The sequence below is a fragment of the Acartia tonsa genome, chromosome 4 (assembly GCF_053477335.1).
Source record: "Acartia tonsa isolate MP-2025a chromosome 4, ASM5347733v1, whole genome shotgun sequence".
Classification (NCBI taxonomy): domain Eukaryota; kingdom Metazoa; phylum Arthropoda; class Copepoda; order Calanoida; family Acartiidae; genus Acartia; species Acartia tonsa.
In genome coordinates, this window is record NC_137263.1 from 35,841,837 (window position 1) to 35,859,767 (window position 17,931).

The 17,931-nt window shown below is 33.1% G+C and overlaps 2 protein-coding genes across 5 annotated transcripts in view; both read right to left on the bottom strand.

Moving 5' to 3' along the window:
• Positions 1-8,975, bottom strand: part of LOC145316981 (fat-like cadherin-related tumor suppressor homolog) — a 77,884-nt gene extending 68,909 nt beyond the window's left edge. For all 4 annotated transcript variants that reach the window (XR_013878791.1, XR_013878790.1, XR_013878789.1 and 1 more), the window contains exons 1-4: positions 8,563-8,975; positions 7,754-7,986; positions 7,348-7,500; positions 4,846-7,038 (exon numbers count right to left, since the gene is read on the bottom strand). Coding sequence is in view for 1 of the 4 variants with exons in the window: in XM_080157836.1 (XP_080013962.1) it covers positions 4,846-7,038; positions 7,348-7,500; positions 7,754-7,986; positions 8,563-8,727 (2,744 nt within the window). In the remaining 3 variants the exon portion in view is untranslated. The remainder of the gene's footprint in view (positions 1-4,845; positions 7,039-7,347; positions 7,501-7,753; positions 7,987-8,562) is intronic.
• Positions 8,976-9,177: 202 nt separating this feature from the next.
• Positions 9,178-17,931, bottom strand: part of LOC145315450 (fat-like cadherin-related tumor suppressor homolog) — a 133,338-nt gene continuing 124,584 nt past the window's right edge. The window contains exons 6-7 of the mRNA XM_080155433.1: positions 10,275-10,620; positions 9,178-10,019 (exon numbers count right to left, since the gene is read on the bottom strand). Coding sequence (XP_080011559.1) covers positions 9,178-10,019; positions 10,275-10,620 — 1,188 coding nt within the window. The remainder of the gene's footprint in view (positions 10,020-10,274; positions 10,621-17,931) is intronic.

Consider the following 17,931-nt stretch of genomic DNA (forward strand, 5'->3'; position numbering starts at 1 on the left):
GTTATATATATATATATATATATATATATATATATATATATATATATATATATATATATATTTCTATATATCGTAATTGATATAGCAAAGGTATTATTAGGACAAAAAAAAGATTTTTGATTCTATAAAAAATGTTTAGTGGTAAGTTGCCTAAGATAATAGTCACTTGATGGTTTTAGGCTATTTTAGTAAGGTTTCTTGTCTGTCTGGTTAGGTCTCGCTCACTACTGAACTGATAATAGTTCTCCATTTTAAGAAAGCTTTACTAATGTGTCAGGAAAGTTTAAGGCTATTTAATTTGCTATCCTTAATCCCTGAAATAAGGATAAATGGTTGTACATAGTTATAGATAGCTCATATCCGTATCTACACTATATTTGATTCAATCAAGTCATAATATACAGGGTAATCTTTTAGAAGCAAAAAATATGGCAAGTGTAAAAAATGCTATTAGAAACAAATTTTCTTGTTCTATATTGATGATTATTAAATTGATATTTTGTAATTGTATTGTAATATAAGGTAAAAAATATACTTTTCGTCTAAATAATGAGTATTTTCAGTTTATAACCTACATTTATTCTAAGGATTGGTCTTGGTATTTTATTTTTACCACCCTGTTTATTTATACCCAGGTATCTACTATGAATGAAGGTATAAATACATCAGATATACGGAAATGGAACAATACTCAAATTGTTCTTTCAGCGAAAATTTGGCAATTTGACATAAATCAAAATATTGTATTAAGATTTTTTTCCCATGACAAAGAATAAAAATGAGGGAATAATATATGGATGTTATCGTATTTAGAACAGAATATTTTTAAAAATAAAAATTTTACCACAATACCAACTTTAGCATACTTTTGCTGGTTGTAAAGATACCCGTAACCGTGTTGAATATAAGGAAGCATTCTTATAAAGAGTTTCGCTCGGGTAACTTCATTAAATTTCTCGGATATCCAAGAAAACAGTGAAAATTCACAGAAAGCCTAACTGTGAAGGTATACAAATAAAAAATGCAGTTTGGACTCTTTAATGATTAATATACATAATCAAACGCTTTGGTTAAGTCAATAAAGTTACTTATTTGTAACATAAAAATCAAAATAATATATTAGCTATGACTTGAAATTCTCTATACTGTATAAACTCTAAATTGCTCTTGATAAACGAAGCGTTTGTGCTCTTAATTGGGTTATCATTAAAGAAATATTAAAATAGATTTTAATATGCATAGAGTTCTTATGAATGTCAAATAAGATCTCGGAAATGGCTTGTTTCAGGTATTGTTACAGGGCAGGTTTTAGACATTAAAACGTATGTGAAATCTTTTTGGGTTAAGTTTATAATTCCTTTTTAAATTGGTAAAAAAATCACAATTTCTGATTAATTGAATAAAGTTTGACACAATGAACTTTAGAACTTAATGCACTTTTTTTCAGTTTAGATCAGTTTGTTGACCTTTATGAAAAATTTTGCTAAAAATCACTCATATTTTTGTCAGATAAAAAAGATATAAAACTACAAAATAAAATTTTTAATGAAAGATAAATATTTCAACAATCTGTAAAAAGACTAATCTAAGACGATCCTGAAAAGCTAAGACCTATATTGAAGTGTTGTAGGTATTAATTAACAAATCTAAATTTAAGAAATTAGGATATAAAACGAAATTAGCCCAATCCCGCAGGGTTGAACTTTTAATCAACAATTTGTCAGGACTGCTTGATAATTTCAAATATATTTTGTAAGACTGCCCTACGCAAATAAAATCCAAAGAATTTTTCTATTTCACATAAAATGCCACTTTTCTGATACAGTACGAACGAGAACAAGATGATAGGTAACGAAAGAAGGTTATTTTATGTTTTTGTGGCTACTAAATATTAGAGGAAAATTTTTTAGTAGATTAATTTAACCTTCATTTTCATCTACCTCCCAGTATGACACTGATAAGTCTCCAGGGATTTTAAGACAATAAATTGATAAACAAAATGACCCCTTTTGTAAATCAAAATAATTTCAAGAAAAGTCCCCAAAGTTGTTGAGCCAAAGAATGAGCAAAAGTGTTTATAAAACTTGTGCATTCATAAAATTTTTTAGTTCATTGTCCCCTTCCTTCCTGTAGCTACCAGTAATTAAAAGAGATTTAAATGCTTAAAAATCCATTACAAAAACAGCTTTGCAAGTCCATTAATAATTGTAAAAGCTTTGATATTAAATGTTATTAATTAATTAGCGTCAATAAAATAACATTTGTATCTCATATTTCAAATAAAACATTTTAATTTATTACTTCTTGCACATTATTTTAAAATATTTAAAAGATTAAAATTTTATAGCAAAAGCAAATATTTTAAATTACTTACTGTCCATCTGTCTGTCAATATTGTATTGATCGTCAATATAGACATGTTATAATTGTCTTATCGAATTTAACCTTGCTTGGTGATTTCTGTAACTATTAAGTGTAATTGTAAATCGGAAAGCAAAGAAAGTTTAAAGTTGTTATCAAAAAGTCTAATGATCCTTAACAGAGATTTTTGCCCATTATATGTATAATGCAATTTTAATAAAATATTTGTCCCATAAACTTTGGGTTGAGATGGATTAAAAGCTTTTAAAACTATCCATAAACTTATTAATGAAATGCCGATTCCTATGACGATACGGAATAGCATTATTAGCGTAACACCTAAAGAATTAAAAAACAGCTTCAAAATTATGAGCTGAAGTATTACCCTATGAATTTTACATTTTGTTTATTTAAATTAAAATCTTATCTCCTACAAGAAAAGGGTACCTACAGTATTATAACTGGAGAATAGGGGGTTAAAACAATAAACTGGGAAATTACCAAAAAAAAATGAAATAGCCCTATCAATTGTCTAGGCAATAACTATTTCATAATAGTTCATCATATGAGGGTGTTTTTTTTTAATGAAACTTTTCTTTACTTGTCCATCTGTATGCAATCGACGAATTGCTCCATTGATCAAATTTAAGTTATTCTACAATTGTAACACAAAGTTGGTTTGTTGTCTAATCTATTATATAAAGCAGTATGTTTTTTTTGTTAAAATCTTGATAAACATTGAACTGATTGAGTTCTTCATTTTAGAAAAGTGTCACATAAGTTTAAATTTAAGTCTTAGGATGGTTTTAAGCTACTTTCCCTCCCCTTTCCCCTTTAAATACAGAGGCCAAGGTCGCAGCGGCTAGTATATAACTGGAGCTTCGCTATGGATAACGATGTCGTCCTAGTTTGACTGACAGATTATTGAGTGTTAACTCTGAGTCTAGACAATAATATTACTTGTTAAAAATATTTATAAAACAATTCAAATAAATTATGACAGAACGTTTAAAATTTTTTTTCTATTTCATGTAACCCCAATTGGGTCGATTAGACTTTTGTAAAAGTAACAGGATGTCTGTTAGTTTTTGTGTGTGTTTGTACAGAAAAATTTATCCACTGAACCAATATGGCTCCCCTTTACAGTTAAGGGTTTAAACTATTTGAGGGGAAGGTAACTTCTAGAAATCGTCCCAAGAAAAAATACACCCACAAAATAACGAACACTAGAAAGTGTGTAAAAAAGTTCAAAATAAATATATTATTGAAATTTTGGAAATTTAAAGATAACGGGTTAGGTAACTGGAACAAAAAAATTTCTTGATGTCAAATATTTGAAACTGCACAAAGCCAGCATAATTATGCAGCTTATTTTAAGTTAAAAATAATATATCTTCAATTGAATTATCACCGTATCCTTGAAAATTCCAGAACAAATAGAAGGGGTATCATTAGTTTCTTTTAAACCATATTTTATCTTTCATTGGGAGGGAGATTTAATAGGAAAAACAGTTTAAAATCGGACTAGACAACGGTTTGAGTAATGATTTAATATTAGAGCAAATATAGGAAAATTATCAAAAACCAATTTTTTATGTCGGTCATTCGATCTATAAAGATAATGTGGTTAAACTCGTTTTCTCTTAGTCCCATTCCTTTTTTTTATCTCAAACTTAAAATTTATCTATTATTATTTTAAAAATAAATTCTATGTCTTAATTTAACACAATATTTGATATGTGAGATGGAAACTATCACAAGATCTTTAATAACCTATCCTCACAGTCCAAAAATAAAGCCTAGGCACCAGGTTTACGCAAATGTGTCAAAACTTCTCACCCCCCCCCCCTTGAATACTCTATCTTTCTATCAGTTATCTAAATATGTTAAAACATTTTGTTTTACGAGATATCTGAAAAATTTTTTCTGTAATTTAAAATTACATAAGAAAAATCATTTGAAATGATATAAAAATTTGCGGCAAGAAATTCACTAAAATTCAAAGAAAATTGTACTCAATGGTTAATTGTTCTAAAAAGCTGCTAATTGCTGGGTCGGTACATTTAAGACTACACGAAAATCTAAGCATAAAATGATTAAAAAGAAAAGTTGTTATGAATGATAAAAAGTACAAAGGAATGTGCTTTTTGGCAAATACAAGACTGTAAACGTTCATAACACACAAAGTTTAAAAATGTTAACTTATATTACATTATCTAAGATTTTATGAAAATAAGAGGAAGGTTTATTAAACATGATTTGTATGTTAAAAATAAAAACACAATAACTAAAAATCTTGCATAAAGAATTGTAATTATAGCCATTTTTTTCTCATAATAATTAAATAATTCGTTATATAATTCATTCTTTGAAATGTACTCTTAATACAAAGGGGGGGGGGGGGGGGAGGAGGGATTAACATCTCAAGAAACATATGAAATAATAATCTCGAAACTGAAAATGCGCATATAAAAAACAGCTTACCTTGGATTTTGCCTGCCCCTGCCCTGGCTGGTAACCTGCAGCACCAGCTCATAGTTCTCCTTCTCCTCCCTGTCGAAGGGCACCCCCGTCGTGGCCAGGGCACCGGAGGTCTCTCCAATCTTAAACATGTCCGTAGGATTCAGAATTTTAAACTCCAAGTTTTCATTCAATGCTGACCCAAGAACGTTCACCACAAGGATGACATCTGATTTTGTGGAATTTTCCAAAACTGTTGTATAATATTTTGATTTGCCAAAGGCTAATCCAGAATTTTCAGATTTTTTAACTGTTAAATTAACCGTTGACTTACTGGTAAATTTACCATCACTAACTTTAATGTCTAATGAATATCGAGGATTATTATCAATGATGTCAGGCTTCTGAACTAAGATACGGCCGGTCAGCGTATCAATGCCAAAGATGTCATCCATATTGCCAGAAACTATTTTATATTTAAGCACTGTTTTAACCCCCAAATCCGGATCAGTGGCGTGCACGGTATGCACAGTAACGTTGGTGAAAGTGGGCAGGAGTAGGTCAATGTTATAAAATTGTTGGTCAAACACTGGCGGACAGTCATTTTCGTCACGCAGGCTTATTTTTACATGCGCTATGGTCTCAGCGCTTAATCTCGGCTTGCCCATGTCTGAAACTTTCACATCAAACTCAAATTGTTTTTGTGCTTCATAGTCCAAATTTTGGATGGTCCTAACAGCGCCGGTGCTAGAATCAACAGTAAAGTATTGTCGCGCCAAATCTTCTAAAATTTCGAACATCAGCAATGAATTTGTCCCACTGTCCGCGTCTGTAGCCTCTAAAACTAGAGGGGTAGTCTGATTAACAAGCACTAACGATCCAATTTGTGTATTCTCGCTGACACTGCCTTCAAAGTAGTGCTGTACAAATCTCGGAGGGTTGTCGTTGACGTCTAAAATGTGAATGTTGGCCATGACGGTTGACTTAACGCCAACCATGTTCGAGGCCTGGATGGATAGGTTGTACACTCGCACCGTTTCGAAGTCCAACGCCTGGCGGGTCATGATTATACCAGTGCTGGGGTTAATCTGGAAGGCGGAACCGTGATTGCCGTCCATGATCTCGTAGAACAGCGAGGACTGGCTGCGGGCCTCCACATGGATAACAAAATGGCCGCGCGGTAGGTTTTCATAGACCTCTGTTGCGTAGTCCGGCTCCAGGAAACGCGGCGGAGCCGTATCGGCCATTGTTAGCAGTATGTGGACTGGGACGGTGGCGGAAAGCGGCGTCAAGCCATGATCTGTAGCCTTGAGCATCAGCATATACTCTGGCTGCACGCGCATGTTCAACTCCCGCGCAACCCGCAATATTCCCAACTCAGTATCGATGGTAAAGGCATTGCCAACGTTTCCAGATAAAATTGAGTAGGAAATGACACCGTTATCGCCGAAATCGTTATCCACCGCCAAAGCCTGTACAACAGCACTGCCAATTTCAGCAGTTTCGAAGAGTTTAGTTTGTATTAGCTGCGATAAAAACTGCGGGCTATGGTCATTATTGTCTTCAACATTAATGACGGCGCGGGTATAGTCATGTCTGACCAGTGAGCCCTGTTTCTTGACAGATACAGTCAGAATATGCTGGGATATGATCTCACGGTCCAAAGATCTTGCCAGGTACAAAGTTCCATCATTAGAATCAATATTAAAGATCTCCAAGGAATCAGCATTCTGTGCGTTGTGGATGGCATAAAATAACGAGGAATTATTTAGAGGATTTTTTAGTGGCAATTTTCCTATTTTTGTCCCAACCTGCACACTTTCTGGGATGTTTATATTTGTGTCAGGTGACACAAATTGGGGTCCTTCCTCATTAATTCGCACAACTTTGATGTGAACTTTGGTAAATTCTTCAATTAGGCCGTCTGTTACTTTAACAGTTAGCTCATATGAGGGTTGTTCAGCATAGTTAAGCGGGTTGGCAATAAGCAAGCTCCCTTTGTCACGTGAAATAGAAAAATCATTTCTGTCATTGCCTTCAACAATATCATAAAATAACGGGTTGTTATCTTCATTACTGGCCGTGATAAGGACGACTAGATGGCCAACAGGATCTGTTTCATAAACTTCAGCAGTAAGATCTTCGTCAAGAGTGATGGTATTGTTTTCATTGGTAGCTGCCTCCACTACGTCGAATGAGACGCGGGCTATGTCAGATCTAAGAAACGAATACATTACAAAAAACCTATTATAAAAGAAATATGAAAAGCAACAAAGATGTTAGATTATAAAACAGGAGTTCAAACAAAAAGACAGACATTTTTTTTAAAACCCAATATTTTAGAGGTCCGTGGAACAAAACAAATGACGAGAATGCATGAAAATATGAATCGCTAAAAACTGTGGTTTTTTTCATGGTAGGTAAAGCATTGAAACTATATATCTTCACATAATTTGTTGATAAATATATAAACAAAAAAATATATTCTCATACTTTAAACTGGTAATTCTTTTAATGTATCCGTGCCTGGTAGGATGTCCATGATCATGGCACTGTACAAGTATCTGATACTGTTCTCCAGGTGACAGCGAGGCCGTTGAGTATATCATTCCTGTGGTAGGATGGATCTCAAACTTACCAAGCCCGGCAACCTCGCCGTTGTTGATGCTGTATGAAAGCCTTTAAAAATTTGGGTTGGTAAATTTTTATATCCATTTAAAAACTAAAATAAATTTCTGAATAATTTATACATTTTATTTTACCCTTTTACAGAAATAGTAAATGTATTTTTTTTTAGCCTTTTTGCAAGAATGAAAAGGCATAAGTTTTAATAATAACTAACCCTGTTTAATTTTAAGATTATGATTAATACACCTTAACTTATTTTCAAAAAATAAATTATTAAAATATTAAAAATTTGACCAATCCTAACCTAGAATTCTGTCCAAAGTCCTTATCAAAAGCAATAACTCTGAATATAGGCTCTCCTCTCAACTCCTCGGCTGTTCTCGTTTCCCAGGTAGAATTCTCAAAGGCAGAGTCGTAGGCTGGCTTAACAGGTTCCTCTACAAGGGCTTCGTCCCCGCTACCCTCGGGGTCCAGAATGTGTTCTTCGTCGTGTTGGAGTAGTTCACTTACGTCCAATATCAGTTCGGGTATTTTTACCTAAATTAAGAAATTATTCAATTAAGAAAATCTTGACTTCCTAAAGAGTAATGACAGTTAAATTTATGGTCCGATTATGTACAGTAAAAATTCTGTATCTAATTATTTGACTTCTAGTGAAAGAGGGCTAATTTACTGAAGTGTACAAAACTATGAAATAGAATTTTAGATGCAATAATTTAGTGGTTATTTGCATATGTACTTTTTTAACTTGCAAACACTCTTTGACTACTGGGTATCTTTCACAAAATGTATTTACAAGATATAATTTAGAATAAATTTCAATGGTAGGTTTAGGGCAATGACGTTTAAACAAACAGCCAATCCTTCCTCTCAATATTAACCAGTTTACAAAGTAAGAATTCAAACAACAGAATTTAGTGTAAGATTAATTATCGTGGACATAAAATATGATTACTTATTATTGCATTTTATGAATATATAAAAAAATATTTTATTGTTTTATCTATCAAAACTTGCTGTTGATGCGTTAATTATAGATTCAATTGTTTTTTTGAACATTACTATTCCAAATTATTTTCTAATGAAACTATGAAACAATAAAATAATCCTTACCTTATAGAAATGTTCTAGGAAGCTGGGAGCATTATCATTCACATCCTCCACAGTGATGATCACCTTCGTGGTGGAGTTCAGCGGCGGCTTCCCCATGTCGCTCACCCTCACCTCCAACACGTGCTCCGCCTGCACCTCGCGGTCCAACTTGCGGTTGGTCGTCATGATCTCCCCGGTCAGCGAGTTCAGCGTGAACAGCGACTGCGGGTTGCCGCCGATAATTTCAAACACCAGCTGCTGGTCGTTGTCCAAGTCGTTGTCAAACGCCTCGATGGTGACTATTGGGGTAGAGGTTGGTGAATTTTCCGGGATGGATGGGTAGTACACGGGGAATATGGTGAGGGGGACGTTGTCGTTTACGTTCAGCACCTCAACAAAAACTTCCAGCTTGGAAAATAGAGGGACGGCACCGTGATCCTAGATTTGTGGATACTTAACTTTTCTATCCTATACTATAAAGTAGTAAGATGTATGTGTGTGTAATATCAATTGTAAAGGAAGTGTAAAATTTGTCAGGGAAGGTCTAGTCTACTTACATGGGGATGGGGGATGTGCTCCCAAGAACCCTCCCTCCCCCTAATTAACTATTATAGCATATATAAAACAAAAAATATTTTAAAGGAAAAACCTAATTCTTAAATAATGAGCCAAGAAAACAGTAAAATATTTAAGTATCCATCCCTGAGCATAAAGAGTGAGCCAGTAATGCTTTTTATATTCTCTATCCAGAACCACCGACGTCTTCACCCGTCCCTTGCTGTCCACAGTGAAGCTGTTCATACCATCGCCGCCCTTGATGGAGTACGAGATGCGCGAGTCCTCTAATCCCTTGTCAAAGTCCCTGGCCTTGACCTTGGTGACTAGCGAACCCGCCGGCAGGTTCTCTGGCACCTGGGCCTTGACAAACACTTTGTCAAAGCGTGGCGGGTGAAGGTTCTCGTTCACGTCCAGAATTTCGACCATAACGGTGGCCACTGAAGCAAGCGATGGAGAGCCGCCGTCCATAGCCAAAACGGTTAGGTTATACAGCTGTTTCTTCTCATAGTCCAGACCTTCTTGGATTTTAATAGCACCGGTAAATTTATCAATGTAGAACATACCTTCGGCCCCATAATCAATGGAATATGTAACCTGACCTCCTTGATACAAATCTGGATCCGACGAGTCGACAAAACCGACCACAGTCCCAATGGGCAGGTCCTCACGGCACTTGACAAAATATTTATCCGCGGTAAATTTTGGAGGCACGTCATTCACATCCAACACGCGGACGCGGACTTTGGCGAACGACGAGAGCGGGTGCTCAGGATCGCCATCCACGGCGCGGATGGTGAGGTCGTAGAATTCCTTGGTCTCTCGGTCCAGCTCTCTGGCGACAACCAAGAGGCCGGTGGAGGGGTCCAGGGCAAAGTCTTGGGTTTCAGTTTCTAGCACATATGTAACTTCTCCATATACACCTACAAAAAAAACATTTTTTAATTAATAAAATTAAAATCTAAAATACAAGGCCGAAAATAAAAAAATACATTTAAGAAAAAAAGGGTTTGCTTGATTACAAACCATTTTGTTTAAAAATATGTTAAGGTGAGCTCTATTTTAATTTTCTATTAGTGTCACACATCTGATATAGAACAGAAATACATGATTTTTATGCTTCGCTTTGTATGGTTATTGTCATCCTTGATATTATTTAAACGCAAAAAAAGCGTTACCTGAATCTTTATCTGTAGCGTTCAGCGTGACCACTGGGGTCCCATTCCGCGTGTTCTCCGGGAAAAAGAAGGAGAAGGCTGACTTCATAAAAACCGGCGCATTATCATTCTCATCCCGCACCACCACATGCGCTAGAATTGTCGAGCACTTGGCCGCTGGCGTAGTGCCCTGGTCGCAGGCGGTCACGTTCAGCCAGTACTCGGACCGCCGCTCCCGGTCGGCCTCCCCGATCAGGTAGACGACGCCGGTGGTCGTGTTCATGTTGAAGATTGAGTCCGAGTCTCCGCCAGAGATGACGTAGACAAGGTCGCCGTCAAAACCAGGGTCAGGGTCCTCGCATTCAGCCTGAAATAAAAATATAAACATTATTTTCTTGATAATCATATTAATATTGTTTTAATATTAATGTTAAAAGGGGGGAGGGACCGAACTCTTCAACCCTTATTTTTAGTTTTAAAACGAAAAAGTAAAACAAAAAAAGTAAAAACCTTCACAGGACCTATGAGAAGCTACACTGTAAAGGACAAACATATCGCTTATCGAAATCCTTCTGTACACACATACACAGACACAGATCATGTAACTTTAAATAAGTACTAGCTGCTACGACCCTAGAAGTATTTAGGGTTACTGAAGGTGAGAGGGAAAAATCGAACCAAAATAATTTAAAACCTGGACCTATAAAAGCTTCACTGTGTAGGGGAAACATATTGGTTCAGCGGTTAGCAAGATCCTTCTTTACAGACAAAAAAAAAGCTTACTTCTTTATATAATAGGATTGAAAAACAATATATAATGTCTTGATATTGATCATTAGCGGATAGTTTATTTTTATCAAATTTTGTGATATAATAATGCTATGAAATATAATAGTTATTTCTCGCATCGTATTATAAACGGCTTTCCGCGGATATAGAAAGTACAATTATGAGATTAAAACTAGTTTTTTTAGCCCCGTGGTGCCGGAGGCACCGGCTAAAAAAACTGGTTTTAATCTTATGATTGTACATTTCTATATTCGTAGAAAGCTGGATATAATTCGATGCTAGACATAGTTTTTTCGTATGGATGAGAACCGGTTGCTTTCCACCGGATTCGAATGAATACGAGAAAATTCATTAAAAATATTATGAATTTTCAAGTACTCATTGAAAAGCCGTCCTTTCAATTATCATTTCATATCTTTATTTCTTGTTTTTATAAAAACAGGCGTGCATCAAAAAATGTAAATTTATTCTAATTTAAAAAAGCAAAGAAAAGTTTCAGCTAGGAGTTTTAGCAATGTGATCTCTAGCTTTATTTAAGATTTTAAATTCCAATCATTTGATTACAAAAATTTAATAAGAACAAGAGGATCTTATGGGAATGTTATATTAAAAACTACATGGTAATAACTGATGATTCTAAACCTTTCTGATTATAAAAGTAATAGCTAACTACTGGACTGGTATGGTTCTCCTTTTAAGTCAAGTTCTCTATAGGTCTAGGAAAGATTGTATCGCCTTAGTGACATCTATATGCATAGCCATTTTATAGTATACATTTCTTTAAAAAAAAAATATTATTTTCAAAGCTTATCTTTTTAAACTACATAATATGTAACATTGCAGAAACATAAAAAAAACTATCGCAAAGATCAGTCTATAAAATGATTTCAAGTACCATGTAACTATCTAACATAAGTATTTCCATAAAAGCGCAGTATTAATGTAATAAAAAATCTAGTAAAGTTGTCATCATGGTGATTTAAAAACAGGAATCTTAAGAGATTAAAATCATAGGTTGAAAAGTTTGGACACTGCTTATTTGCACTGAAAGATTAATTTAAAAATCTAGTTATAAGCCAACAAATGAGAAAACTTATCTATAAAACTTGGGAATCAGTGTAATTTACAGTCCGATGTCTTCTTCCTAACAGCTTAAAAGAAACAAGCCTAAATCTTAAATACGACTAGAATTAGATATCATAGTTGTTTAGATTGTATCATTTTAACAGTCAAAGGACGGAACTTAACCTAGATGAAAGCAACATAATAGACGCACAGGCCTTACGAATTGAAAGTGTAACTTCGCTACTTAAAAAAAACCAGCTCATGATTTTATTTGAATATATATTTGCACAGACATAGATAATACATTTTACATATCTTCAAATCTTTACAAAGATTTCCAGGGATAGGTCAGTTGGAAGAAAATAATTTAAGGAACGATAATTTAACATTACATTCGTTGTTGCAATGTTAAAAGCTTTCAAAGGTCATAACCCTGCTTGTAACTACAGTACAACAGTCCCTAACTTAATCCAAAACTTGATTTTATCCCTGCGGTGGTGATATAAAACCATTATTGGTCATTGTTAACTTGCATTGATATTCCCTGAATCCCTGTATAAATCTGAATTTAATATTGTGTGTCTTGTCTGTTACACTAGCTTAGCCTACCAGGGATTTCAAGGAATGGGACAATGGGCGAAAAATAAATGTAACATTCCAATTATGATCAACAAACTTGCCTCCTCTATAAATTAACATTATTGCTGTAAAAGTTAGGTTATACATTCCAATTAATAATAAATATTACCCCAAAAGTTTGTGAGCTAATGAAAGAACGATTTATAAATTTTTATATTTTGAGGTATTATAATCCATTATCCCCTACCTGCCTGCTCAGCTGTACAAATTTATTCAAACATTTATCTTTAATTTCATCAATATTTTACTTAGATTTCAACTAAACCTTTTCTATTAGTAGATTTAATATGTATGTACTATCATTTTTAAAAATTTTCTTTCATGAATTGTAAGTATTTAAGTATGGATATATTTTTGTTAATCTAAATGGCTATTGTAGTCTTGGGCTTTTTTTAGAACTAAGTACTTATTTAATGAAAAAGACTATATCTGCATAATAAGATCTCTAAACTTCCTTTATTTTGTCCTAGAATCATGGCGGTAATCAATATCATATTATAATACTCTATCTAAACTCTTGCATCTCAAATTAATTGAATTTTCTATAATGATTTCACGGAAAATCATTTAATTGCAAAATATCTTTTTAATTTTTGTTAATTATTATTTCTTAATCAATAATTAGGAATGAAATTAGATTTTGTGTCTTTCCGTCTGTCTGTAAGCTCTGTTATATAAAGTAGTAAGATTTTCTGATCGTCTATATAGATCTCGCTAACCGCACCATTTTAGGAAAGCTTCAATTAGGTCCTTGTCTAATTTTAAGCTAAAATACAGATCGCTTAGATGCATCAGCCACTGCAAATTATACAGTTTTATAAACACATTCTCTCATTCGTTGGCTTCAAAACTTTGGGTACTTGTGTCAGGCTATTTCACCTATAATTTTTATCTAAAGATAGCTATGCTTTAATGGATGTGTATATCTTTGTTACCAAAATTTTCAGACTTCTAATGGATTCTATAAAAACGAAATGGAATAAAAATTGCATAAAATAATATTAGAGCGCCGTCTTTGCAAATTTGAACAAGGAAGATAACATCCAAAAAAAATAATATTAATACTAATAATATTTCCCAGCAATAGGTACCTAGGTAAATTGGGAAAAAATAATCTTTTTTTTTCATTAAAAAAAATAATTAAAGAAATGGTAAAAGAAGGAGGGGACATTATAAATTATACTAGTAGTACCCGAAGTTTCATTATACATAAGCTTTAAAACTTTGAGTACTTTAATAATTCTTGATAAGTTGGTTTTAACTATCAGTATTCCAACTTTTAAAACAATAATATTAATATAATTTTGTTTATTATGATTGGAGGGTAAATGTTAATTGACAAACAATATAGACATACTACACAGGTGAATTATCGAGAAGCTTTGCTACTAGAAAGCCAGCCAAAAACAATAATAATAATTTGCTTTTTTGATTGCTGAAATTTTAGCCATCACGAAAGTGAATTTTTCTCTCTGTTATTTGATGGAATTAGTGCATTTTAGTGTCCGTTTAATAAAGCATATACACTTAATTTGGTTTTATGTGATGCACAAACACGTTGTAATTGTTATCAATAAAGAAAATAAATCAATACCAAAGAAGCTTATGCCTTTAAATGTTATAATACATCAACGCGCGTGTCATCAAATATTTTTTAAATTTCCTAAAATCTACACCTGAACATTCATCTATGGATTAATAATGGATGTAGAATATACGAGAATATTATGACAGGGGGAAAATTATCGTTTGTTCACATCATTTATTGGTCAGTTTGTTCATCCAGTAGGAGGGCAGAGGATGGAGTTAAGGGTGTGGATGGGGGATGCTTATTCTAGCCAGCTACAAGTTTCACTTTATCAGAGTACATGATAATCTGGCGTAAGATCCAAGTACATTCGATTTAACATCGTAAAAATTAAGTGCACAGATTTGTAATATGGCGGGGGAGGGGGGGGGATATGTCCCTTAATGTAATGCTAATGAAGGGTTTGTACAAAAAACTACACTACGCCCCTTGTGCACGCTTGTGGTTTCATGACGCCAGGTAAAGTTTGAAATTCAAGGCTAAAATAATCAAGTTAATTATACTTATGGGATGAATAAAAAAGCAAATTACCCAGGGGGGGAGGAGACATTGGGCTGTAAACTACACTAGCACCCAAAGACTTTTAACCAAGTTATCTTACTCGTTGGATCAAAATCTTTAGGTAACCTTAATAATTTTGGTTTTTAGGTTCCAAACTAGTAGTGTCCAAACTTCACAACCAATAAATTTAATCTTCACTTGGGTAGTTTAATTATCGTGTATTAAAAGTTTGTAAATTGCAAAAGAATCATATTTTTTATTATTAGTCAAAACTTTTTTTCTTCTCCCACTCTTTTCATTCCTGATTTAAAGGTTAATTTTTGCAAGGTGTTTAAGAAAATTGATGTTAGTTGCTTTCAAAGACAGGAAAAGGTATTCCTAAAACCCATCCTTGTTAGTACGGAAGGGGGGTGTAGGATGTAACAAAAACCTCCTTAATATTCAACACTCTTTTCTATCCCCCTCAAGTTTCATAACTCAATGACAAAAACCCTAAAGGTATAATAGAAAAGGCTAGATGATATATTTTTGAGGTTAAACACGAAAATATTTTCTTTTTAACGAAGGTATGGGCCAGGGAGGCTTTTCTTCCTAAGTGAAATGATGATTCCCTGCACTTTTTTCTTCAGTAGACATATCCTCCCCCCCCCACCTTGTTCCTAAATGATATAAGTGTGTATATGAATAATTTAAATGTAGAAACATGTTATTTTTCAGTATATAACCTATCCCTACACTGGCTGATGGATGTACGTGTAATTTAAATTGGCAAACATTTCCTTTTTCCTTAACTCATATGCAGGGAGGAAGAGGACAATGGAAGAAAATTTCAATAAATTGATGTACATCCCTAAAAAAATCAACCCTTCTTAAATCAAAATTGTTTATTGAAAAGTTTGGACACTTCTAATCATTGGATTCTAAGGGATGAGACAATATTCATGTACTAATAAACCAAAACTGTCAATAATATGTATTAAAATTTTGAAAATAAAAAAAAGTTTAAAGCACACGAAAATAAGCGATTAAGGACATATAACCTATTATTATGACCTAATAAGAAAGTTTTCACAAATAGTTGGATAAAATTATCTTTTTCTAAAGAGTTACCGAATTAATTTTGAGGGAAAAACCTAATTTAGATTAAGTGCATTTTGGTTTCGTGTGGGTTTTTTCTTTGTGTGTGTGTGTCTGTGTATGTTTTTGTGTGTGTAATAACACTGAACATGTGTGTGGATGAGTCTTTTGGGTATAGTCAGTGTGACTGTTTGTGTGTGTGTGTGTCACTGTGTCACATAAATGCACTAAGAATTAGACTAATCAAAAGCAGGTTTTAAAGGGTACCTTAAAATGGTATTATATTCATTATGGCGACTAATTTTTTTTTCTTCTTAACTATTGTTACGATAGCATGCTGCAATTGGTATAAACAAAGAACTGACTTAGTAATATATCTATTACCCTAGAGTGTGAATCAGACACAAGAATCTGTCCAATTAAAAAAGAAATTTAAAACAGACGAAGAGTTTTGTTTAAATTTATTCACGTATGATTCAGTCAATTAATATTATCAAAGGTGATATATTTTCTCAAAACAATGCTTTATCCTTTATCCTATGAAATTCAACTGTTTATAGTTGACTTATCATATACCTAGATGAAATGAAAGAAATAACTTCCGTATCATTTCAAAATGTGATAGGATGGTTCCTGTTGGTACAATTTAGGGATTGATCCTCTAGATGTTATATGTATATCTATTTAATTAGTAACCACAATCTTATACCTCAGAACTAAGACAGATAGAGGCTAATATGAGAAATCTATTTTAACTCTAGTCTATTCTTATACCTTAAAACTAAGACGGATAGAGGATAATATGAGAAATCTATTTTAACTCTACCTTAGAACTAAGACGGATAGAGGATAATATGAAAACTCTATTTTAACTCTATTGTATTCTTATACCTTAGAACTAAGACAGATAGAGGATAATATGAGAAATCTATTTTAACTCTACCTTAGAACTAAGACGGATAGAGGATAATATGAAAACTCTATTTTAACTCTATTGTATTCTTATACCTTAGAACTAAGACAGATAGAGGATAATATGAGAAATCTATTTTAACTCTATCTTAGAACTAAGACGGATAGAGGATAATATGAAAACTCTATTTTAACTCTATTGTATTCTTATACCTTAGAACTAAGACAGATAGAGGATAATATGAGAAATCTATTTTAACTCTACCTTAGAACTAAGACGGATAGAGAATAATATGAGAACTCTTTTTTAACTCTAGTGTATTCTTATATCTTAGAACTAAGACGGATAGAGGATAATATATATTGGTTAAACATACTAATCATCATGGATATAATTATACAAGGTTAGGAAACTAGTATTTATTGATAATACCTGCTAAAAAAGAACAAACAATTTCTTCATATAAAATACCTATTAGGAAAATAATCTCATCTATGAAATTTTGTTGTAAGATCATAGTTTAAGACCTTAAAATAAATTATCCTTAGCACTTACAAAGTTTTTAGATGTCTCAAGTGAATGTTCTAATTGCATCCAATAGAGATTATCGATTAGAATATCAATAGCATCCAATAGAGATAAAAACCATAGCTTTAATGTGCAATAGAGGTGCATAATTAGAGTTATTAGATGTCTAAAGTGATGATTTGTCATTAAATTTATGGAAAGAACTGTAATGTAATTATATAAGGGAAAGATCCCTTATTATAACATGAGTATGGCAAGTATTTTCCTAAATCAAATAATCATTAGGCGAGGTTCTGGAATATAAATTCTCTAGAAGATGTTTCCCTGGCCTATAAATTTGGAAGTTGCATCCTAGATTACCAAACTACAAGTAAACTTTAATGACTTAAAACTTTCTTCAAATAAATCTATCTCAACATAACCTAACCTACTTATTATCAGGGAAGGGATAGATAGATACAAAGGGCAAAATATTATAAAATTTCCTAGAACATCCAAGGAGTAAGGGTTACCTTAGTCTTGCATAGAAATTAAGAAAAATGTAAGTCTAAAAAATCCTAACCATATTTTTAAAGGAT